The 27,371-nt window shown below is 38.1% G+C and overlaps 1 protein-coding gene across 1 annotated transcript in view; it reads left to right on the plus strand.

The window, feature by feature from the left end:
• The first annotated feature begins 12,284 nt into the window (after positions 1-12,284).
• Positions 12,285-27,371, plus strand: part of notch2 (notch receptor 2) — a 158,279-nt gene continuing 143,192 nt past the window's right edge. Inside the window, exon 1 of the mRNA XM_057840208.1 lies at positions 12,285-12,669. Coding sequence (XP_057696191.1) covers positions 12,597-12,669 — 73 coding nt within the window. The 5' untranslated portion in view covers positions 12,285-12,596. The remainder of the gene's footprint in view (positions 12,670-27,371) is intronic.

The following is a 27,371-nucleotide window of genomic DNA, read 5'->3' on the forward strand; positions in this document are numbered from 1 at the left end:
GGCCTTGAATAGTAATAAATGCTACAATAAGTTAAGACTAGGGATGGGAATCGAAATCCGATTCCAGTTCAGAACCGGTTCCGAGTGTTTCGAGGCCTCGACATCACAATGAAAAAGCCTTAACGATCCCTTTAACGATCCCTAAAGAAGCATATTGCGTCGTGACGTGTCTTGTTGTTCAGACGCATCAAACTAGCATGGCGCCAAGAACCACTCGCTCCAAAGTTTGGCTACACTTCACCAGGAAAAAGGGTGAAAATGAAAGGTTACGATAGTTTAGCACGAGCGTTGCCGCCGTAAACATAACAATGACGTAGGTTCGAACGCTCGAAAGTGTGTCTTCACTTCACGAGGAAAAATTACAACAAAGCGACTTGCAGTCATTGCGAGATGGAAATAACTGCATCGGGAGGGAATAGACTGCACTGTCCTCACCGAGACCCTAAAGCTCAGTCCTGGCTATACAGCTAGCTAAACTCCCAAATAACGATGCAGAAGACGTTGGTATAATTTGCTGACTTTATTCAACCATCACTTGAAACTAAAAATAGAAATGAAACAAATCAATTTCGTCCCCAATAACAAACAGGTTCGCATCAACGTAAATCAGCGATGATTAGCTGTTAACACAGTCATAACAAACAGTTAGCATGCGTTCGCTAGCATTATAGCACATCGTTTAAACCACTACACAACTGGATTTAAGTGTCCGATCGCGAGTGGAAACACACAACAACAACACAGAAGATGATACATACAGGCGTTGGCTCTGTGAATATTTTACAAACATTAACAAAGAACGTAGGCTCGTGGCAGTGTTTCGCTTTCTCACTAACTCGCTCACTGGCTTGGATGCGGCATTTCTTCTTCTTCGCGTGAGGAAGCGCAAGGGCGCCACCACTTGAGCGTGAAAGCACCATAAAAACTAAAAGGCATGCATTTCAATACACTGGTAAATAAAAACAGGGGTCCCCAAACTACGGCCCGCGGCTCCATATTTGGTCCGGCCCCCTGAACAATTCCAGAGAGCATTTTGAATTTTTTTTGTTTTTTTCTCCCTCAGTAGTGTTATTTATTTCCTGGCCTTTTTCAGTGACTAACTCAGAGAGGGTTATTTGGTTATTATCTATTTAATTAATAGTGCTATTATTATTTATTATTATTATATTATATTATAATTTTTTTAAATTTACTTTTGTTCCGTGAAGAATCCACAGAGGGTTATTTGATTGTGGCTTTCTGAAAAACAATAATTTTTTTTACATTTACGCACCCCTGCAATCGTCACACTTTTTCTGTTACAAACTGACCCCGGCCTCTCATCAGAGAAGGGAAAAGTTATTTGGCCCTCACAGGAAAAAGAAAAAGAAGGCAGAACAACGACCTATATGCCAAAATATACCAATATTTTTTATTTCTATTAGAAAAATGTTTCAGTAAAATGTTACACATTCTTGTGCATTTGCCACTTATTGCCACAGTTAACATTGAGGCTTTGGGCCTCTTTTGACCTCGTTGTGAGTTTGTAAGGTTGTGACTTCTGATTAAACAAACTTGATGCCAATCAAAATGTTTGTTCTTCTTTTTCCCGAAATTAGAATCGATAAGAGAATCGATAAAGAATCGAATCGTTTAGCAATATCGATAATGGAATCGGAATCGTAAAAATCGTATCAATTCCCATCCCTAGTTAAGACTGAACATTTGTTGTCTGTATGTGGATCCCTGTGGGACGCCTTGGCTACTTACTTCTACACATCAACAAATAGAATGAGAAAATGACATTTCTGGAGAAATTGCATTGGGTTTCTTTGCTCTCCTGTGGGTCACCCCCAGTACATTTTTAGTCAGTTATTAATAATTTTGGGACATTTTTGGGTCACGTCCTTGTTGATTTGTTGACTGCTATTGATAGTGCTAGACGTCCAATCCATTTTGACTGGGAGAAGCAAATGAACAAATCACAGACTACATTTAGATAAACATAAAATGAATCATTTGAACAATTGAAAGTTTTCATTTGTACCGTACATACAGGGGGGAGAGTGGGCGTTCCGATCGTTCTCCACATTTTTCGCAAATTCTCATGCGTCTTCACAATATCCCTCCAACTTCCGTTTCCTGACTATTTTTCTTCACTTCCTTTCTTGGCCATAGATGAGTTCTTACAAAATGCGCTGCTGCCCTCCAGTGGCCAGTTTTATTGCTTTAAAATGAGTTTTGAGCATTGTGCATTGCAGTTTAGGTGCAACAGAACCTAGAGATGCCTCTTGTCAAAAAAAAAAAAAAAAAAAAAAAAATACATAAAAGATGTATAAATACGTTTTTGGGACACTGAAACAATTAAAAATAGTATGTATTTTTCTGGGAGCAAATGAGTTAGAGAAAGGAAAGAGTTGATGATGTTTAATTTATTTTATTTGGGAAGTTCAGAACATCTTCCATGTTAATGTGCACTTTGGACTTATTTTTCTTCATTTATGTAAGGCTACTTATTTCCTTATAATTGAAAAAAGTCAATGTTTGCTTTATCTTCAAAAATATATTCTATTTCACTGTGCATAATGTATGTCATTTGTACTTATTTTTTGATAAGTATGTTACTCACATCTTTATTATTAAAAAAAAAAAAATGTCAATGTTTACCTTATCTTCAGTTTTAATGTACATCCATAGACTTCATAATGATATTGACGGGACACATTCCCCAGACACTGCACCACGCCTTCAAGTAGGAGAACATCCCACACTCCGCTTCAGTCGGTCAAGGTCGGTCGCAGTTATTCTCAAACACGTGCAGCGATCCAACGCCGGATTTAGGTTGAAAAAGTACGAAAGCTGTACCGCATACAGACAAGAAGGATTGTCTCAGGAGTGATTTGTTCGAAGATTCAAGATAATTATCATATTTTTCGTACCATGTATGCATGTTGAAACGTTGTGAAAAAAATCAATGGGAGAAATTAACCGCTACCGCATTGGCATCACAATTCGCAATATTTACGTAAAATAAATGCAAACTGCCCAGTTTTTTGCTTTAAACCAAGAATCGAGATTGTTTTATGTTTATATTTAGAAAGAATTCAGGGATTTAAGCATTTTTTCACAAGAATTTTCAACAAAAATAGCGCTTTGTTGTAGAGTTATCCCGATCGATCGGCATCACGTCATTTTCAAAGTATCGGAATCGGCTAAAAAATATCGGCCATGCCTTTTTTATATATATATATATATTTTTTTTTTAATTAACTCGTTTTCTAATTGTATTTAACATTACAGACATAATATGTTACACTCAACCAGAGTCTTTAGTTCAGGCTTAAGGTAGGGTTATCAAATTTATCCCAATAACAGTGGTAATTAATTTTTTTTAAAAATGTGTCACGTTAACGTAATTAATGCATGCATTGCACGACTAACTCACACATTGTCACGCTCAATCTGTAATGGCGCTGTTTTACCCATTTAGAGAGATAAAAGGCAGCGTAAAATGAGTAGAGTGAATTTTGGCAGCTTTTGGAGCCTTTTTGTAATAGACTAAAGCCTTACAATCCATCTTCCTACGATTAGAAATATCATGGGAAGCACTGTGGGGAAGCAAGGTAGCAATTAATCTTTTTCTTAACGCCTTATGTTATTTCCCAATGCAGAGAAGATATAACAATTGGTAGCACTACGCACAGTCATGGTTCCACTTCCCATCATGCATTTGGGTTGAATGGCTGCAGTATCATTTACTGAAAGCTCAACAAATACACTAGATGGCAATATTTAGTCACAATATACAAAGTCACAAGTCTTTCTATCTGTGGATCCCTCTCACAGAAAGAATGTTAATAATGTAAATGCCATCTTGAGGATTTATTGTCATAATAAACCAATACAGTACTTATGTACTGTATGTTGAATGTGTATATTCGTCCGAGTTTTATTCATTTTTTTCTTAATGCATTGCCAAAATGTATATGATCGGGAAAAATTATCGGGAATGATTGGAATTGAATCGGGAGCAAAAAAAAAGCAATCGGATCGGGAAATATCGGGATCGGCAGATACTCAAACTAAAACGATCGGGATCGGATCGGGAGCAAAAAAACATGATTGGAACAACCCTACTTTGTGGTGATAAGGCAGCGCCACAGTGGCTTAAAGACTAGCAGCACTTTCGATACATTTACGTAAAATAAATGCTAACTGCCCGTTTTTTTGCTTTTAACCAAGAATCGAGACTGTTTTACTTCCATATCTATAAAGAATTTAGGGATTTCTGCGTTTTTTTACAAGACTTATCAACGTAAAAAGCTCTTTGTAGTGATAAGGCGGCGGCGCAGTGGCATAAAGACTAGTAGCACATCCGACATATTCACGCTAAATAAATGCTAACTGCCCGTTTCTTTGCTTTTAACCAATAATCAAGACTGTTTTACATTCATATCTATAAAGAATTCAGGGATTTAAGCATTCATTCACAAGAATTTTCAACGTAAAAAGCTCTTTGTATATGTTTCCACTTGGTCAGCTTTGACGGAGATAGGCCCCTTATTAATCGGCCCCGTGCCCCGTGTCCTGTTAATATACAGTGGGGCAAATAAGTATTCAGTCAACCACCGATTGTGCAAGTTCTCCTACTTGAAAAGATTAGAGGGGCCTGTAATTGTCAACATGGGTAAACCTCAACCATGGCAGACAGAATGTGGAGAAAAAAAAAGAAAATCACATTGTATGATTTTTAAAGAATTTATTTCCAAATTAAAGTGGAAAATAAGTATTTGGTCACCTACAAACAAGCAAGATTTCTGGCTGTCAAAGAGGTCTAACTTCTTCTAACGAGGTCTAACGAGGCTCCACTCGATACCTGTATTAATGGCACCTATTTTAACTCATAATCGGTATAAAAGACACCTGTCCACAACCTCTCAGTCAGTCACACTCCAAGCTCCACTATGGCCAAGACCAAAGAGCTGTCGAAGGACACCAGAGACAAAATTGTAGACCTCACCAGGCTGGGAAGACTGAATCTACAATAGGTAAAACACTTGTTGTAAAGAAATCAACTATGGGAGCAATTGTTAGAAAATGGAATACATACTACAACACTGATAATCTTCCTCGATCTGGGGCTCAATGCAAGATCTCACCCCGTGGCGTCAAAATGATAACAAAAACGGTTAGCAAAAATCCCAGAACCAGACAGGGGGACCTAGTGAATGATCTACAGAGAGCTGGGACCACAGTAACAAAGGCTACTATCAGTAACACAATTCGCCGCCAGGAACACTGCCAGACGTGTCCCCCTGCTGAAGCCAGTACATGTCTAGGCCCGTCTGCGGTTCGCTAGAGAGCATTTGGATGATCCAGAAGAGGACTGGGAGAATGCATTATGGTCAGATGAAACCAAAATAGAACTTTTTGGTAGAAACACAGGTTCTCCTGTTTGGAGGAGAAAGAATACTGAATTGCATCCAAACAACACGATTCTTGTGGGTGGAAACATCATGCTTTGGGGCTTTTTTTCTGCAAAGGAACCAGGATGACTGGTCAGTGTAAAGGAAAGAATGAATGGGGCCATGTATCGAGAGATTTTGAGTGAAAATCTCCTTCAGTCAGCAAGGGCGTTGAAGATGAGACGTGGCTGTGTCTTTCAGCATGACAATGATCCCAAACACACAGCCAGGGCAACAAAGGAGTAGCTTCGTAAGAAGCATTTCAAGGTCCTGGAGTGGCCTACCCAGTCTCCAGATCTCAACCCCATAGAAAATCTGTGGAGGGAGTTGAAAGTCCGTGTTACCCAACGACAGCCCTAAAACATCACTGCTCTAGAGGAGATCTGCATGGAGGAATGGGCCAAAATACTAGCAACAGTGTGTGAAAAGCTTGTGAAGAGTTACAGAAAATGTTTGGCCTCCGTTATTGCCAACAAAGGGTACATAACAAAGAATTGAGATGAAATTTTGGTATTGACCAAATACTTATTTTCCACCATGATTTGCAAATAAATTCGTTAAAAATCAAACAATCAAACAATGTGATTTTCTGTTTTTTTTCCCCCACATTCTGTCTCTCATGGTTGAGGTTTACCCATGTTGACAATTACCGGCCTCTCTAATATTCTCAAGTGGGAGAACTTGCACAATTAGTGGTTGACTAAATATTTATTTGCCCCACTGTATTATGAAGTCTATGGTACATCCTATGTTTTTGAATGGTTAAAATTGAGGGTTTGCATTTAGATTTGAGGAAATGAGGAGAAATAAAAATTAGATGTAGTTTTAGATGGAATTTTGTAAATAGGTGAAAAAAATACAATTTTGAATAGAAATCAGTTTCTCATTTATGTCTTGTTTCAGCGTAATGCAATAACCTAATGCATGTTAAACCTTTCATTCATTCATTCATTTTCCGAGCTGCTTATCCTCACGAGGGTCACGGGGCGCCGGAGCCAATCCCAGCTAACTATGGGCAGTAGGCGGGGTACACCTTGAATCGGTTGCCAGCCAATCGGTGGGAACAAGGAGACTAACCATATGCGCACACACTCATATGCACATAGGAACGATTTAAAGTGTTAGATCAGCCTACCCTGCATGTTTTTGGGATGTGGGGGGAAACCGGAGTACCCGGATAAAACCCACGCAGACACGGGGAGAACATGCAAACCCCACACAGGAAGGCCGGAGCCCGGAATTGAACCCTTTATCTCAGAACTGTGAGGCGGACATTCGAACCACTGTGTGTGTGAAACCTGCTGTGTTTCATTGTGTGTTATATTTATAACTGTGCCAAAGGCAGTTTTTGCATTTCGGTGGTTTTATGAGGTTTAACCCCCCCGCCCCGCCTCTCCCCCAACCAAAAAAAAAAAAGAAAAAAAAAGGGCTCCGTGCCGACCTTTATGTAAGAGAGATGCAAGAAATTCTAGCCACTTTCACCCCTGCTTACATATACATGGAAGAAAACACTCAAGTGACTTGAAGTTCCGCTTTGAGGCCCCCGATTTGGCCAAATTTCAAAATTGTCCTATATGCATGTGTGATTCATCATTGGAAAGCTTAAAACCTCAATTTTCTAGGGGGAAGGATAATTTTGAACAGGAAGGCATTTAAAAAAGATGAGAGGGCATAATTGATGTAGTTTCAATTATAATGTCCTCCAAACCATCAACGTGCCTCCTGGACCCGATCCCAACCAAACTCTTTAAAGAGACCCTGCCTCTAACTTTTGATATTAACTTAAATATAATAAATACCTCATTAGTTACTGGCCACGTACCGCAGTCCTTTAAATATGCAGTTATTAAACCGCTTTTGAAAAAACCCACTCTTGATCCTGATATTTTGGCCAATTATAGACCTATCCCTAATTTACCATTTCTCTCCAAAGTCCTTGAAAGAGTGGTAATTTAAACAGCCCTGTCAGCACCTACAGGACAATAGTTTATTTGAACATTTCCAGTCTGGCTTTTGAGCTCATCATAGCACTGAAACTGCATTGGTCAAAGTAACTAATGACTTGTTACTAGCCGCTGACGTTGGATTCGTCTCGATCCTGGTTCTGTTGGACCTGAGTGCAGCCTTTGACACAATCGACCATAATATCTTATTGCAGAGATTAGAATGTGACATAGGCATTAGAGGAGCAGCCCTCTGCTGGTTTAAATCATATTTATCTAATAGGTATCAGTTTGTCAATGTAAACCAGCAATCATCACCGTACTCTAGGGTTAGTTATGATGTGCCGCAAGGATCGGTCCTCGGGCCCATCTTGTTTACGCTGTATATGCTTCCTCTAGGTGATATCATCAGAAAACATAGCATTAACTTTGATTGTTACGCTGACGACACACAACTGTATTGATCAATTAAACCTGAGCAGATCAGGCAAGTGGACAAACTAAGCACCTGCGTCCGAGATATAAATACCTGGATGAGCACTAACTATCTTCTATTTAATCCTGAAAAGACAGAAGTCCTTATAATAGGCCCGAAAACTGTGAGAGACTCTTTAACTGCCCAGACAGTCACTCTGGACAATGCAAGTGTAGCCTCCAGCACCACAGTTAAAAACCTAGGAGTTTTATCCCACCCTGACTTATCGTTTAAAGCTCACATTAAACAAACCTGCAGAACGGCCTTCTTTCACCTGCACAACATAGCCAAAATTAGAAACATTTTATCTAAAAGCGATGCAGAAAAATTAATTCACGCGTTCGTTACATCAAGATTGGATTACTGTAACTCCCTACTTGCAGCTTGTCCTAAAAGTTCCCTAAAAGGTCTTCAGCTTGTCCAAAACGCAGCAGCAAGACTTTTAACAGGAACCAATAGAAGAGAGCACATCACCCCTGTGCTCCAGGCACTTCACTGGCTTCCAATCGAGTTTAGAATTAAATTTAAAATCCTCCTTCTTACATTTAAAACCATTAATGGGTTGGGGCCATCTTATCTCTCTGATGCTCTGGTTCCATACCGCCCCTACAGAACACTCTGCTCTCAGAATGCAGGTCTACTGGTAGTTCCCAGGGTTTCTAAGAGTACTGTCGGAGCTAGCGCCTTTAGCCACCAAGCCCCTGTTTTATGAAATCAGCTTCCAGCTAATATTAAAGAAGCCGAGACAGTCTGCACATTTAAGATTAAATTAAAAACGTTCCTATTCAGCAAAGCTTATGGTCAGGCTAGCTGAAGTCGGAGTAGACTCAAAGTTTAGTCTAAGCTGCACTAGAAGCTATAAAGCTGGGGGAAGTACAGCCACTGAGTTCTATCTCCTTTTTTCTCACTCTACCTACCACTTATCTTACTTTATTTCTATTTTCTAATGTTAATATCTAGTCGTCTAATCTCTTCATCACTAGTCACCCGGTGTCCCCTTTCCCCCTCCCCTCTGGGGAGGGGCTATTTTTCAGCTGCAGCCTCCTGACTGTCCGGACCCCAAGCTGGATGGACGTCCTCGTTGCTACCCCCGTCTCATCTGGCTAGATGGACCTCTTCTTGTTCTTTTACTCCACCGCATTTTTTACGGACTGTAACTTCGCCTGCTAATTCCCATTAGCGGTCCTGGGGCTTCCTGTCTATCCGTCCTGGAAGTGGATCTCTCCTGACTGTGGTACTCCCCAAGGTTTCTCGTTTTCTCCCGAAGACTCTGGAGTTTTTGGAGTTTTTCCTTGCCGACATGGAGGGTCTAAGGATGGGGGATACCCAGGACTTGAATTTATTTATTCATCTTTGTTGCTTCGTTTGCAGTTTCTGATTGTGTATCATATTGCCTCTGCAAAGCCCTTTGAGACAACATTTTTGTGATCTAGGGCTATACAAATAAAATTGAATTGAATTGAATTGAATAATTAAAGACACCATGATTTTAATGAGATATTGTCGCGTACTTACCTTGTTTCGAGCCAAAAACTCTGCGTAGCATGTCTCACCGAGTGTCAAGACACAGCTGTGAATGGCCACAGCCGAACTTTCGGAGGATTTTATTAGTGAAACTCGGTAATATTACAAGGGTCGCAATGTAGAAATCGCAGACATCAAGGAGTGGTCGAGATTTTCTTTTTCAAATATCTACCCTTTTAAATGTTTTTTTTCTCCAATTTTTCTTTGTTTGGATCGATTATTTATCATCTAAAATATTGGGGAAATTGCTACAGTAACAAAAACAAAATACAATTAAGCGATAGTTATGAGGTAGATAACCGTTTCCTATATACAGATACTATTTTTTTCATTGTGACGTAATTTGTTTAAAAGTTTAAAGTGCCTGTGAAAAAGCATGTTTATTTCATAATACACGCGGTATTTTATGCCCCTGAATGATATGGACCGCTTGGATGTGTGTGGAAGCGATCGCTACTTTTATTTAGTTTTTTTAATCCCGCGCCGTGAAAATGAGTGACTTCCGGCTTCGGTCTTGCATTGAGGAGGAGGGCGCTGTGACGTGTACGGTAGAAGACGTCCTCTTCACGCTACAGTGTACTGTTGTGTATGAGGACGAAGGATTCAGCTGATTTTGCGGATTAATACGTTTATTTTTCGCATCACACCAGCCAAACGGCTGCAGAAAAATCATTCTGTATGAGGGAGAGATATATGCGCCTTTTTGGAGTTTCAAAAGGTTCCCATTCACCGTGGATAGTTACTGTGGGACCATTGGACTTACGAGGAAGTGAGTAAACATCTTGTTTTGTATTATGTCAAATACGAATACAGCGATTACAAAGTAAACACTACAAACTTCCTTTAAATAAAGGACTACTTACGTTTGATCATTGATAGGCATGTAAAAAGCTCTCCTAATGCTCATTAGCAGCAGCACGTTAGCTGCACAACAACTCCAGCCACTCTCCTCCGGGGAACGAACTGTAAATTGCCGGTTTGCCGATCCGCGAAGACAATCGACAACCGGGTCGTCATGTCAAATAATCCAGGCTAGTTATGTGTGATTTTCCGCTTCGAAGACTTTGAAACATCACTCGGTTCGGGTTAGCATGTCGGCTAGCTGTCACGCCTTCTGGTTTGTTTACATTCTCCGAAGCCTAGGAAGGGAAATGACATATGTCCGATTTAGGTGTCATAAAATATCGTTCGGGAGGTGCGACAGTAAAGGTGAAGTCGACAGTTTTGACCATTATGGAGTAATTTTGCCATGTCGTCCTGAATAAATGCCTTTTTATTATTTCATATTCCATTCAGCACAAGACTGTTATTTGTCATGACCATGCCATTTATTTAGCAATTGGGGAAAATACTTGGATAAAAAGAATATCCCGTAAAAATATTGAAGAGACAGAAACAATGACATTTTGCCGCTCTCTTCGTCGCGTTTTCCTCGTTGTGAATAGTTCCCCCTTGACGGGCTGACTGGTCCTTCTCAAGCCATTTATATAGCTATTGGGGAAAAATACTTGGATAAAAAGAATATCCTGTAAAAATATTGGGGTAGAGAGACTGAAACAATGACATTTTGCGGCTCTCTTCATCGCGTTTTCCTCGTTCTGAATAATTCCCCCTCAATGGGCTGAAAAGTAAAACCGATGAGCCCAGTCTACCGCTGACGTCATCCACCTGTTGGGGACGCTAAAGCCCTATAATGGTAGGCGTGGCTAACCGGCAGATTAAAAGACTAATTTCTCGTCATCTGTGCTTTGCTAAATTGTTGTATATAGTCGAATCGTCTCAAAATATGATTCTAATTCACATAATAATGCCATTTAAGACTTTTTTTCTCGTGTCATATGCTCTTTAAAATATGTGTGACTATTTCATTTTTTAAAACTAAATATTAAGACATCAATTAATGATTCTAAGCTAAAAATAACATTTCAAATAATAAATATATTTAGATAGGCTCCAGCACCTCCGCGACCCTCGTGAGGAAAAAGCGGCGTGGAAAATGAATGAATGAGTTACCTTCTTTTTATGGCTGGGTTGAAACAAAAGCTGTTGCGCGGTGTTTGTAAATGGGGGTCTCCAGGGTAAAACGGACAAATTAAAAATAGTTTGAGGGGCTTAATGCGCCATGAAACTACTATGGCAGCATATAGACATATTGTTCTATCAAACACAACAGTGCTTTTGACTGAAAATACAGCAGTTGATTTTAAAGGGGGGGTGCATGAGCAGAAACTGCTTTTTCAGCCTTGTCTGTGTTTTGCGCCATATATATGTTTTGGAGCGGGGGGGGGGGGGGCAGTAACCTGAGAAAATCTGCCTAGCAAGCATGCCTAGATTTAAACACACAACCACAGATATTGGGGTGCTCAAATGCACTCTGCAAATTGGAGTAATTTTTTGTCCCCCCCACCCCAAAACACAACCTGCGATTTGCACCAAACAGTCAACTAATAACCTTTTTTTGTACACTTATTACCTCCCCTTTTTTCAGTCACATACCTTTGCATAAACTTGAAACCTGCAAACAACCTGCCACGAAACCGAAAGATAACATAAAATGTTTTAGAAAACTTATATAAAAACCCCATCGTGTGGTTTTTGTGTGAATCACTGAACGGGTTAATTTGAAGTCATCCGTCATGTAGAAAAATGAGAAAATAAAAATTCCTCCGCTGCGGCGACACATCGAGAGGGAAAAGTTTCTCTTAAAAGTCTTTTGGACAACACCCTCGGTTAAACTGGTGACTTATTTTGATATAATTAAATGTTTTTCCCATATATTAAGCATACATAGGTGAATGATTACCTTAAGGGAGTTTAAAACAATCATAAAAGGTCGGAAAATAGATCCACTTTGACTTGAAGGGCGGAAGGATACAGTTTGCGGCGTCTTCACTCGTTGACTAGCAATGGAGAGGTAAAGAGGTGCGACGCGGCGCCTGAACAATTCAAGTCAAAACAGCATTTTGTTAAACTTACGCTGAAATACGTGCTAGCAACTTGTCTTAGAACTACCAACATGTTTTAATTCAACTTTTTCGAGTCGATTTTTTTATTTGCTTAACCGCTAGGGTCAATTCTCCAATTCACAGCAAAGCCGGACTTTTTTTTTTTTTTTTGAGTTGAGAGAAGTCACCGTCCGGGGAGGCAAGGCAAGCAGACAGCTCAACTTTTGCGCTCGCGCGACCTTATGTGGATTTTACTACAGAAAACATGGAGAGGATACCCGGTTTCTCCTCGGGAACGTCGCTAGTCTTCGTCCTGGCGTTCCTTCACCTCTCCCTGGGTAAGTTTTGTTTCGTACGACGCTGGCAAAGTCACAAGTTGTCAACTTTTTACCTCCACCTTTCTCTCGCGTAGCATCACTGCGCGTTCACTTGTAACTCTGTAATTTTCTTCCGTCCAAACTAGTCAAATAATTATGACTTTTAAATTGGAACAAATCCACTTCTAACGGATAAAGAAACGTTAATAAACTTAACCTAAATTGAAATTACTTGTGGTGTTATGGCAACGTCTAAAAATGTTGAACTCACTCACATTTTTATAAGGTCATTGAATGCCACATTACGGTCTCAATTTTAGCTAGTTTCATAATATTTAGGCTAAATGGGTTTAACCTAGATTTGTTTTATCCGGTGCTTCTGAAAAGTTTTACACCAAAATATCACATTTTTGTGACTGAGTCTGTATATTACAATGTTGGAAAAAATATTATTAAAAATATATCAATGGTTGGATTAATAAAAGATCAAACTGTATTCCCTTTATACAGTGGATTAAAAATAAGTAGAAGCCACTGTAACATAATACAAAAACCTCTTATATTTTACTGTCATTTTTGTTTTACTGTCATAAAGTAAACCTATTCCAGGGCTGCAGCTATGGATTATTTTAGTAGTCGATTAATCCATCAACTATTTCGTTCGAATTATCAAATAATCGGATTAGGAACATTTAGTGCACTGCAGAATAAATTTTAGGAGATGTAAAGCAAAGGCTTGTTAAGATTGCACTTACAAAAGAGCATTAAATGCCAACATAAAAAAAATCTTGAGTGTTTTTACAGCCTATGCAGGATTGCACTTTCATTTGAAGATTAATTAAATACCTGATCTTAGCCTCAAATGTTATTTAAAAAATAAATGATGATCTAAATACAACAAAAGAACGATTGGCTAACTTGCATAGCAATAGTCCGCTGGCTTGAATGCTATAAAATGCTAACTTTTTTCACAATACGCTTAGCAAATCGTTCGAACACATATTCCCACATAAAACAGCTAACTATACCTATAACTAAATATCGAATGCACAGAAAAACATTAGCTTATGTTGGGCTTAAAAAGGATCAGATGGATTCAGCCATGTTAAATGAGTTATGTCATATTCACTGTTGCCTCTAGAGAGAAGTGTTTCCACCCAAATCAATAAAACTAAATGCAAACACTTTCAAAACAAACCATTACAATGCCACTCTCATTAAACGAATACTCGAAGCAGCAAAATTTGATTCGAAGCTTTTTGCTAATCGATTCGACTCGAGTTAATCGATTAATTGTAGCAGCAATAAACCTATCAAATTACTGTACTTGTTAAAAATTGTGTTAAAATACACAAATGTTAAAGAAATGTGTTGTGTTTGTCTGGTTTTCCTAAAAATTTAAAGTGTAATTTAGGAAAAAATTATGTTATCATCTTAACGAATTTAATCTGGTGATGGATGGTTTATTTTGCGTACCACTAGAGGGAGCAACTATTGACGCTTATACGATACTTGAAAACCACTGGTCTGTTTCTCGTGATCTTCACATTTCAAGCACAGTAATTAATGCAAGTGCAGTGCACTCATTTGTAAACTCACGTCTGTAATTTTAAATCTCTCTTTTATTGAGATTTACGGTGGTTGGCACGGCTGCCTACGACCTTCCCGTCTGGTTTTTGCATGATCTCCCCGGCGGGGGAGTCCCCGCACCTACTTGAGTTTTCTCCTCTTCCCCCCACATCCTAAAAACATGCATCGGTAGGCTAATTGAACACCCTAAATTCTCCATAGGTGTGATTGTGAGTCTTCAAGGTTGTTTTTAAGTCTGTCTGCACCCTGTGTGATTGGCTGGCAACCAGTTCTGGATGTGCTTTGCCTCCTGCACATAGTTGCTGGGACGGGCTCAAGCACCCCAGTGACCCTCGTTGGGATAGGCGGCACAGAAGGTGAATGAATTAATGAACTTTTTATACAAGTATCACATAAAGAAGAACAATGTCTAAGTTCTTTGCCACATCCATCCATTCTTGGCTGGGAGGGTTGGCAGTGAATGATCGTCTATCACCGTCAATGGCAACCATTGACCACTCTGAATCTGTAATGCGTTTAGGTACAAAATTTTAAATAATGTAATGCAATCCCTTCTTGCAACTATGGTAGAAATATGTTAATTTGAACCTACTATTGTCGGAACACTATTTTTCCCCCTCAAATATGATCATTTTCTAAACAAACACTTGGTTCCTTTTCAAACAGTAGAACACAGTGGGTTTCAAGACATTACTAAAAACTCTTGATCCACCATATGTGGTGCCAAACTGCAAGAATTTTAACAAGACAAAGATGACCAAACGGGATGGCAATATACAGCTACTCATACAGTCAAACAAGCTATATATGTCAAAACCCTGTTAATTAAAGGAACCAAACTATGAGGGCTGTGCGTTCTGCCCCACCCCAAAAAAAGGAATCAAAATATTTTTTTCCCCTATGTCATCTGAGCTAATTTCTTTTCACAAATTTTAAACTTTTAGTGTGTTTTTTCAACTAGTAGGTTTTATACAATGTCATCTACATTTCTGTATTGGCAATAAGATAGCAGGTGTCAATAAATGTAATTTTCTTTGTTATGTATGCTTATTTTTTTCTAGCTTATCTCAATTGGCGTGTAATATACCGACATCGCTGAGATCAAAGATTTTCGATTTCGATCTTAAAATTTTACAATTAAAATTTTTTTTTGGCAGGCCTAGTGTAATATTATTAGTAATTATAATAATAATAATCCATTGGATTCATATAACATTTTTCAGGACACTAGGGCTGCAGCTATCGATTTATTTTAGTAGTCTATTAATCGATGAACTAGTTAGTTCGAATAATCGAGTAATCGAATAAGGAACATAAAGAATTAAAATACCTGAACTGAGCCTCAAACGGTATAAAAATAAATTAATGAGGTAGTGCTGCAACGATGAATCGATTAACTCGAGTATTCGATTACAAAAAAAATATTCGAATTAAATTTGTTGCTTCGAAGATTCGTTTAATTAAAGTGTCGTTTTAATGGTTTATTTTGAAAGTGTTTGCAATTTGTTTTTTTGATGAGGGTTGATACACTGCCCTCTGGTCTGCCTCTTTTCACTTGGCTGAATCAACTGCTCCCTGATAAGAACAACATAAGCTAAGTTTTTGTGTGAGCTAATGTTTTTTTAATGCATTCTTAATTTAGTTTATAAGTATATTTAGCCGTTTGTTGTGGGAATATGTGTCTGAATCATTTGTTAAGAGCACTGTAAAAAAAAATAATTTTTTAAAAAATGCATTTTTTAGCATTTAAGCTAGCGGACTTTTTCTATGTGAGTTAGCCAGTTGTTCTTTAGTTGTACGTAGATCTTCATTTAAACCAAAAAAAAAAAAAATGGTTTGAGGCTCAGCTCATGTATTTTAATTTTTCATATTCCTTATCCGATTATTCGAACTAAGTAGTCCATCGATGAATCAACTACTAAAATATTCGATAGCTGCAGCCCTAAAATGAGGATCTAAGTACAACAAAAGAGCAATTAGCTAACGTGCATAAAGTCCACTAGTTTAAATGCTATAAAATGCTTTTTTTTCCCATTTTTATTTTTTAACAATGCTCTTAACAAATGGTTCAAACAAATATTCCCACAAAAAACGGCTAATTATACCTGTACTGTAAACTAAATTACGCATGCATTACAAAAACATTAGCTCAAACAAAAATATTCATATTCAAAAATATATCATATTCACTGTTGCTACCAGTGGGCAGTGTATCCACCCAAATCAATAAAACTAAATGCAAACACTTTCAAAACAAACCACTACAACGCCACTTCAATCAAATGAATACTTAAAGCAGCAAAATTTAATTCAAATCTTTTTTCTAATCAAATCACTCAAGTTAATCGATTAATCGTTGCAGCACTACAGGACACTCAAAGATGGTTTATGTTGCATTATTCTTTCACTCCACACTTGATGATGGTAAGCTACTATTGTCACTGCAACTGCCCTGGGGCAGTACGACAGAAGCGAAGCACTTTTGGACGTATTCTGGACATTTAACAGTTAATTGGTTACAGTGGGGCAAATAAGTATTTAGTCAACCACCAATTGTGCAAGTTCTCCTACTTGAATAGATTAGAGAGGCCTGTAATTGTCAACATGGGTAAACCTCAACCATGAGAACCAGAATGTGGGGAAAAAAAACAAAAAATCACATTGTTTGATTTTTAAAGAATTTATTTCCAAATTAGAGTGGAAAATAAGTATTTGGTCACCTACAAACAAGCTAGATTTCTGGCTGTCAAAGAGGTCTAACTTCTTCTAACGAGGTCTAACGAGGCTCCACTCGTCACCTGTATTAATGGCACCTGTTTTAACTCGTTATCGGTATAAAAGACACCTGTCCACAAACTCAGTCCGTCACACTCCAAACTCCACTATGGCCAAGACCAAAGAGCTGTCGAAGGACACCAGAGACAAAATTGTAGACCTGCAGCAGGGTGGGAAGAATTGAATCTGCAATAGTTAAAACGCTTGGTGTAAAGAAATCAACTGTGGGAGCAATTATTAGAAAATGGAAGGCTTACAAGACCACTTATAATCTCCCTCGATCTGGGGCTCCATGCAAGATCTCACCCCGTGGCGTCAAAATGATAACAAGAACGGTGAGCAAAAATCCCAGAACCACACGGGGGGACCTAGTGAATGACCTCCAGAGAGCTGGGACCACAGTAACAAAGGCTACTATCAGTAACACAATGCGCCGCCAGGGACTCAAATCCTGCACTGCCAGACGTGTCCCCCTGCTGAAGCCAGTACACGTCCAGGCCCGTCTTCGGTTCGCTAGAGAGCATTTAGATGATCCAGAAGAGGACTGGGAGAATGTGTTATAGTCAGATGAAACCAAAATAGAACTTTTTGGTAGAAACACAGGTTCTTGTGTTTGGAGGAGAAAAAATACTGAATTGCATCCGAAGAACACCATACCCACTGTGTAGCATGGGCGTGGAAACCTCATGCTTTGGGGCTGTTTTTCTGCGAAGGGACAAAGACGACTGATCTGTGTAAAGGAAAGAATGAATAGGGCCATGTATCGAGAGATTTTGAGTGAAAATCTCCTTCCATCAGCAAGGGCATTGAAGATGAGACGTGGCTGGGTCTTTCAGCATGACAGTGATCCCAAACACACAGCCAGGGCAACAAAGGAGTGGCTTCGTTCAAGGCATTTCAAGGTCCAGATCTCAACCCCATAGAAAATCTGTGGAGGGAGTTGAAAGTCCGTGTTGCCATACGACAGCCCCAAAACCTCACTGCTCTAGAGGAGATCTGCATGGAGGAATGGGCCAAAATACCAGCAACAGTGTGTGAAAAGCTTGTGAAGAGTTACAGAAAACGTTTGGCCTCCGTTATTACCAACAAAGGGTACATAACAAAGTATTGAGATGAACTTTTGGTAGTGACCAAATAATTATTTTTCACCATGATTTGCCAATCAATTATTCAAAAATCAAACAATGTGATTTTCAGTTTGTTTTTTTTCACATTCTGTCTCTCATGATTGAGGTTTACCAATGTTGACAATTTCAGGCCTCTCTAATCTTTTCAAGTGGGAAAACTTGCACAATTAGTGGTTGACTAAATACTTATTTGCCCCACCATAAATACCCAATGATTTGCTGAGTAAGGAGCAAAATATAAGGTAATCTGTTTTGATGTGTAGGGAGTAAAAGTGAATCATCTTGCTACCCACAACTGCCAACAAGCTAGCTAATATATCATTACGGGTACATGAAATAAATGAATGTTATTTGCAGATGAACCATAGTTGCCATCTTCCTAATTTGATTGTTTTGACTATTTTCACGCCTCGTTAGCGCTAATGACACGCCGACGCACCACTGCAAAAGCTTCTTAATGAGTACGAAGTGATTTCATTGAACTTCAATTGGAGACATGCATGGCTACAATGAATGCTCAATGACTGGAAACGGCACAAAAGGAGAAAAGACAATGTGAAAGTGCTGCAGGCAGTGCAAGGAGGAGCAGTGGAATGTTGTTGGTGTTTGACATTCCACCACCTCCCCAGCCCCCTTTCTCACTCTCTTTCTCACACACATGCATATACTGCAGCTATGAATTAACCGTAATAAAGCAGGATGGCTCCTATTGATCAGCTTTGTCTTCCTTAGCACCCTGTTATAACATTGTCCACAGTATGATATATTTTCTTATGTGTCTAACATAATGTTTTCTAAATTATTGGTCCGGGCCAGCTGAATGGAGGCGCCAAAGATCACAGGGGATGGGCAAAGGCTTTTCGACTTTTATGAGCTCACATTAAATCACCTCATCATAAAACACTTACTGGACAATTTACTAACTTAGATTTGGTTGCATTATTGTCACAAGGCATTTGCTGACACAAATGTGAAATGTCTGCATGCTGCTTTCCCAAATGTCTTAAGTCAACACCAGGCTCATGGCTTGGCACGGTATGTTTTTAGCTTTACTGCTGCAAACGCAACAACAAAGGCCTGCCAGGTGTTTGCCTTCCATGTGTGTTCACTCACACAAAAAGGCACTATACACTTTAGTAGGGCTGAATGATATTGGAAAAAACTGACATTGGGATTTTTTGGGTGGGGGTTGCGATATATCGCAATATTAAAACTAGTGCTGCAACGATTAATCGATTAACTCGAGTAACGTATTTTTCAGACTATAAGTCGCACCTGAGTATAGGGCGCACCAGCCATAAAATGCCCAACGAAGAGGGGAAAAAAAACATAAGTCGCACCAGCGTATAAGTCACATTTTTGGAGGAAATTTACTTGATAAAATCTAACACATAGAACAGATATGTCATCTTGAAAGCCAATTTAAAATATAAATACAATAGAGAACAACATGCTAAATAAGTGTACAGTTTGATAATGTTTCATGATCCATGAACAACGAAATGGGAACATGGCCGGTATGTTAGCGTAACATAGCTATTAAGAGTTATTCATATAACTATAGCATAAACAACATGCTTACAGGTTTACCAAACCATCAGTGTCACTCCAAAATACCAAAATAACATGTGAAATGATATCATAATGTGTTAGTAATTTCACACATAAGTCGCTCCAGGGTATAAGTCGCACCCCCAGCCAAACTATGGAAAAAAAACTGCGACTTATAGTCCGAAAAATAAGGTATTCGTTTAGAAAAAAATATTTGAATTAAATTTTGTTAAAGTTCTAATGGTTTATTTTGATAGTTGCATTTAGTTTTATTGATTAAGGTGGATACACTGCCCTCTGGTCTGCCTCATTTCACATGGCTGAATCCAACTGCTCCCTGTTAATACCAACGTAAGCTAAGTTTTTGTTTGAGCTCATGTTTTTTAACGCATTCGTAAATTAGTTTATAGATATATTGAGCCGTTTTTTTGTGGGAATATGTGTCTGAACCATTTGTCAAGAGCATTGTAAAAAAAATGTTAGAATTTTATAGCATTTAAGCTAGCGGACTTTTGCTATCTAAGTTAGCCAATTGTTCTTTTTTCGTACATAGATCCTCTTTTTTTTATACCATTTGAGGCTCAGCTCAGCTATTTTAATGTTCCATGTTCCTTATCTCATTGCTCAATTATTCGAACTAACTAGTTCATCGATTAATCGACTGCTAAAATAATCGATCGCTGCAGCCCTAATTAAAACTAGAAGAATTTTCACCAGACTTAATTAGCTCTGTTTGGGAAGGCTTTGGTTGACTCACTATGACCACATTGTAGTCGGTAGAGATGTAGTGATCGGAAATCGGGCCGATCACGCCATTTTTCAGACGATCGGAATCTGGTGAAAAGGATGGAGGTTTTAATTAAAAAGATATATTTGTTTTTTTGCTTCATGCTTTCTCTGGATTCAATAACTGATATGTTAGACTTATCAGAACATGTTGACGCAGGAATTTAGGACGAAATAATAAATAATGAAATGAAATAAATATGAAATGAATAAATGTTGAAATGAATAAATAAATAAATAAATAAAAATCGAAATAAATAATGGTTGAAATAAATGAATATATATTGGAATGAATAAATAAATAAATGTTGAAATAAATAATAAATGAATAAAAAATTTAAATAAATAAAAAGTGGGGTAAAAAATGAATATGAACATAAATATATAAATAAATAAAAATTTAAATAAATGAATAAGGACTGAAATAAATATTGAAATAAATAAATATTGAAATAGAAGCTTTTTAATGACACACTTAATTATTTTATTGTGTATTTATTTGTTTAATTTTTGCACTTCTGGTCCTCCATATTATACAAGTCCGAGTTACCAAATTTTTTTTTAGGATCTCCTGATCCGACACCTCTGATATGTATTTTGGAAATAAAAGCCTTTTCAAATTAAAAAAAAAAAAAAAAAATTAACAGTGCTAGCCCAACATTACAGCCATATAAAAGGGTTATTCGCAGAGCAGTGGTTACCATCTAGGGAAAAAAATGCAAATTTTTTTATTTATTTGTTTTTTTGCAAAAGTTGTGCTGCACAAAATAAGGTTGCAAACAAATTACCTTTGATTATTTAGTTTTTACATGAATAAACCTTTGTAAAAACAATCAAGTCGGTCATCCAATGTGAATAAAGTATCTTTGTTGTAATTTTCTTGACTTTTTTTTTTGGTGTCGCTGGACATGTGTTCTCTTTTTTTCTTCAAAATAAATAAATGAATATTTAAATATATAGTACGTTATTTTTATTTCTTGTAATTTTGTTATACCTCTGGATCATTTTGTTGCTTGTACTCCTTATGTCATTCACTGCTAAAGACATCAAATCAATTTAAACTGGGAAGGCTGGCATTGAGTGATCATGTTTCACTGCCATTGACGGCAACAGACGTCCAAACCCGATTTGTGATGACATGATCAGATCAGAGACATCTGTAGTTGTAATATAAAGTCCAATGAAACGGGGAAACCCTTTATGTAGCTATCAATGTTGGACAGAAGTTTTCAACAAGCTGTAAAAGTTGCCTTGTGAGACCTCATGGCGAATGTGGGTTCTCGGAAATAGGGCATTTTTCTTTTTCTGTCGGTAAACAGCAGTGGAAAATAGACCCGTACCTTTTGAAATAGCATCATAGCTTCTTCTGTCTTGACCTACATTTGCAACTTGGCCTCCTTGCATCTTGATGCAGCCGCGAGCAGTTTGTGAAAGGGATGATCAACAACAATACACATGTCTCGGAGACAGGTTTTTGCCCCAATCTGATTGTCTATGTTGGCAGACTTATAATGCTGTTGTTTTCTCTTTTTGAATCAATCTGTGCTTGTATGGGGCGTTTGTTGGGTCAGACAATGTAAAATTAGTAAGGAATTTTCCATTTTAAAGTTCTTCCAGAAATAAAAATCGTAGTTGATTTTACATGACCGATACTGATTGATCGTGTTTCAGGAAGACGATGACCAATATTTGTAGCTGATAATTTTTCCTTTTTTTATTTACCTGTCCTGTTCAGCTGCTTGACACTGAGAATGGGAATCTGAATGTCCTATTGGTGTGAACATTATGGTACACTCCCATTTTGATGATTATTCATTGTGTTTCATTTATTAGGAGAAAGCGAGCAGGAAAGGGTTGATGGGGGGGCAGAAAGGAAAATAGAAAAAGAGCAAGAAGAGAAGAACAAACAGCAATAACAACAAATACATTCCACGACACTAACGATGAATATAGTAGTGCTATCGTTAGCTAATTTTATTTGCGGTTGATACTATGTGGAGGGCCTGATGACAGAGGAGTGAAAGGAGGCGGGGAGAGTGAGAAAGAGAAGTGATAGGTGGAGTGGAGCGTACACAAACCAGCAATGTGAGGTGTAGAATCCAGTGTTATGTGACTGGCTTGGAAGTGTGGATATGGTGACATCCTGTTCTATGCTGCCTGATCGCTAATCCTGGCACTGATAGTTTCTCTATTTGAGTGTGTCTAATTGCTCCCAGTCATCCATGAATCCCGTCAGACGTGTGATAGTCCTGCAGAAAAGTGGAAATGCTGCGCAGGGGCCGCCCACCAGCCAATTGGGGGGGTGAGCCAGTGCAGCCTATCCCTCCTCCCGCAGCTCGCCGTCATCCCCCTGGGACCCTGGGTGGTCAACTGGACCATCCGCGCCTCCATTAACCAGCCTTAAGGAAAGGGATGAGGGGGCGCACCTATGCCTCCAACGCCAGCACCCGTCACCGCCCACCCACTAGCCACCACCGCAACCCCTCAACCGACACGGCACACTGCAGGACCCCCACAGCCCACTAGTCCCGGGGCAGGACAGGGTCCCCACCCAGAGTGGGCGACACCCCAACGACCCGCCGCCACCCGGCCAGCGACCCGTGCCGTGAATGCATGAAAATAGGTGTAATAATCTTTTTACAGTAATCTTTTTGCAGTAAAAGTGTAAAAATGATGAATCATACAAACACTTTGAATGCCTAAAGCGAGTAAACAGTCCCTGCCAGCCGGCACAGTCCAAATGGGCTGGACGTCTATGGCCATCAGTGGGAGCCAATGAGTTAACAGGCTCAGCAACAACTCTTGTAATGTTTAATTAAAAATTACATAAAAGTGCCCTGAAATTTTTCAAGGTAAAATTAGTTAAAAATTTCTAATAACTGACATGACTTTGAACTCTACATTGGGATATTACCCAGTTTAAAAATTATTTTATGGTCTCGGCCCATCTGATATAAAAAGCATCTGATACCGGTGTGCATCAGAAGTGCAAAAATCGGCCTGGCCGATAACGGGTCCATCACTTGAAGAAAGTTCAAATTAAGTTGAAATACCTAACAGATGTCGTGTACTGGATGACTAAAGCTTACTCTAGTCAACACTTATTTCAGTGATGCTTTCAAAAACTGCAACAATTAATCTAAAATCGATATTCTGATAATTGATTTATCATTTCGAGACTTAGTTGTCCAAATCCTTTGAATTTCAACTAATGCTGCAACAATTAATCGATTAACTCGAGTAATTCGATTAGGAAAAAAGCTTCAAATTAAATTTAGCTGCTTCCAATATTCGTTTAATTAAAGTGGCGTTGTAATGGTTTGTTTTGTCAGTGTTTGCATTTAGTTTAATTGATTTGGGTGGATACACTTCCCTCTAGTGGCAACACTGAATGTGACATAACTCATTTCACATGGCTGAATCCAGCTGCTCCCTGTTAAGACCAACATAAGCTAAGTTTTTGTTTGAGCTAGTTTTTTTAATGCATCCTTAATTTAGTTTAAAGCTATATTTAGCCATTTTTGTGGGAATATGTGCTTGAACCATTTGTTAAGAGCACTGTAAAAAAAAAAAAAAAAAAAAAGTTAGCATTTTATAGCATTTAAGCTGGCTGACTTTTGCTATGCAAGTTAGCCAGTTGTTCTGTTGTTGTACTTAGATCCTCATTTTTTATTTTTTTATACCGTTTGAGGCTCAGCTCTGTTATTTTAATTTATGTTCCTTATCCGCTTACTCGATTATTCGAACGAACTAGTTCATTGATTAATCAACTACTAAAATAATCCATTTCAACGTCTCAATTGAAAATATTGTCAAATGTCATTTAGGGCTGCAACGATCAATTATTTTAGTAGTCGATTAATCGATGAACTAGTTAGTTCGAATAATCGAGTAATCGGACAAGGAACATGAAAAATTTAAATACCTGAGTTGGCCCTCAAATGGTATAATTAAAAAAAAAAATGAGGATCTAGGTATAACCATATATGCATATCCATAACTCTATATATTTCAATCTTCTTGCTTTCTATTCCTCTTGTGCTTATCTCCATTGCTGATTTCAATTATTATTATCAGTAGTATTGTTTTATTTTTATGTTATTAAATGCGATTTTTATGTATAATTTTATTTCCGATTTTGATTGTCTTACATGTGATTTTTATGATCTTCATGTGATGTAAAGCACTTTGAATTGCCTTGTGTTGAATTGTGCTATATAAGTAAATTTGCCTTGCCTATAACAAAAGAACAATTGGCTAACTTACATAGCAAAAGTCCGCTAGCTTAAATGCTATATAACGCTAATGTTTTTTTTTGTTTTGTTTTTTTTTAATACAATGTTCTTAACAAATGGTTCCGATACATATTCCCACAAAAAAAGCTACATATACCTATAAACTAAATTATGATTGCATTAAAAAAACATTAGCTCAAACAAAAATGTAGCTTATGTTGGTATTAACGGGGAGCAGCCAGATTCAGCCATGTGAAATGAGTTATGTCATATTCAGTGTTGCCACTAGAGGGAAGTGTAACAACACCCAAACAAACAAACTAAATGCAAACACTTTCAAAATGAACCATTACAACGCCACTTTAATAAAACAAATACTCGAAGCAACAAAATTGAATTTGAATCTTTTTTTCTAATCGAATACTCGCGTTTATCGATTAATCTTTGCAGCACTAATGTCACTGTTCACGATTGCTAACTTTATCTCTTTGTCTAATGAAAATAAGACTATTGAAAACATCTGTTTTTACTCTTATAAACGAAGATCTACACATTTTCCAATTTTAAACATGTAACTGAACAAAAATCAAAAGCAATATACATTATTTGTATCTACCCAATAAATAAATAAAAAAAGTGGGTCATTTGAAGCTATTTCATTCTGCTCCACACTTAAATTCCAGAATAATTTGACACCCAACTAAATGACGGTAAGAAAATCAACTGGATTTGGGATAAAGCAGACCAAGTGATGCAACTGTAGAAGCCGCCTTAGAAAGTTCACTACAAAAACAGACAATAGAGTGATTTCACCGCACGTGCATCAGTCTGGTGTGAAATGCAGTTTATTTGTGCAATTCTTAGCTCTGCCCTGTGAAAACAAAGCAATTTGTTGAGCGACTCACAACACTGCATTATTTACTGAGCCTCCCCACTTCTACCCACTGCTTGGCTTTGTTGTTGATATGGCATGAAGTCGTCTGAATGTCCTTGCCAATTCTTCGTTGTTTTGCATTCCGTTCAACCAGTTTGCTCACAGCGCCTTAAAACCACAGGTGGCAATCCAAATGTGGAACGAGGAAAGGTTCGTGTCGGAGGCTGTGAAGGTTGAGCGAATTACACCGAGCGTTGTGTCTGCCCTGTTCAACGGGTTAGAACATTAAGAGGGAATTACCGCAAGCTGCATTCCTCTGGCAAATAGGCCCGTAAGCCTGGCGACAGCTAGGCAGGGTGCGTAGAGTAAGTGCTAAGTAAAAGTTATGCCACTAAGTCGCTTGGCTTTACGACATATTCGCACCCAGTTACTCATAAAGTCCAATCATCGGAGCAAGGAGAAACTTTGTCTGGTTCTTTGTATTCCATTCCTTGAAAACAGCTTAAAACCAGCCAAAAATTTTTTTGGACCTGAGTGAGCAAAGGGGAAGTCCCCACAATACATCAGTCTGTTTTCACAATTGCGTTCTGTCTGAATTTTTCCTTTGTTTTTGTTCTCTTTTTTTGCTCTCCTACCCTCCTTACACAAAAAACACGTGCTCTGGCTAATTTTACGAACCGCGCACTCAACCGACTCCTACGCGTAATTACAAAGGCAAGTGGAGCGTTAGCTACCTAATTAGTGCGTCACGCTATCACTTATGCTGTAATTTGATCGTCAATATCTCAAATCATCTTTGGAAACAATGGAAATGCAATTAATCTGTTCCAGAGCCAAAAAAAAAACGGTAACATTTTTGTGACATTGAACAGTGGCGGTGAACTCAACTGAACTCATTTCTACTGCTGCAATAATTAATCGATTAACTCGAGTAATTCGATTAGGAAAAAAGCTTCAAATTAAATTTTGCTGCTTCCAATATTCGTTTAATTAAAGTGGCCTTGTAAGTGGCGTTTTGAACGTGTTTGCTTTTATTTGTATTGATTTGGGTGGATACACTATCCTTTTGAGGCAACAGTGAATATGACATAACTCATTTAACATGGCTAAATCCAGCTGCTCTCTGTTAAGGCCAACATAAGGTAAGTTTTTGTTCGAGATAAGTTTTTTTTTTTTTTTTAATGCATTTGTAATTTATAGGTATATTGAGCCGTTTTTTTAGTGGTAATATGTTTTTTAATGATTTGTTAAGAGAATTGGTAAAAAAAAAAAGTTAATAATTTGAATAATTCGATTAGAAAAAATAATAATTATAAAAAAAAATATATATAAAAATTATATATATATATATTCTGTAAAATAATTTGTTGGAATGGAAAGATAAGACACAAGATGGATATATACATTCAACATACGGTATATAAGGACTGTAGTGGGCATTTCACTCTACTGTCATTTAAATCTGTCTATGCTGTCCTCACTCCGAAGCATCTACTTTTTCCAAAGCTAGACAGCTAGTGAACGACGCCTTAATAATCAGACTTCTTCCTTTTTCATCTGATTTATTAATAAAATGGCCTCAAACCACTGCCCTCTTTAGACCGTAGTGAAACTACAAAAAAAAGTACACAAGCATTGCATTAGCAACAACGTTAGCTTAGCACGCTATACAGGTTCACTAAACATAAACAAAAACCGTCTCATTCAAAAAATATAACATTTCGCTTACTAACATAATATGTACATTCTTTACAACAACCATACTTACGGACAAACCTTGTCCAG

This window comes from Corythoichthys intestinalis, chromosome 7 (assembly GCF_030265065.1).
Source record: "Corythoichthys intestinalis isolate RoL2023-P3 chromosome 7, ASM3026506v1, whole genome shotgun sequence".
NCBI lineage: Eukaryota > Metazoa > Chordata > Actinopteri > Syngnathiformes > Syngnathidae > Corythoichthys > Corythoichthys intestinalis.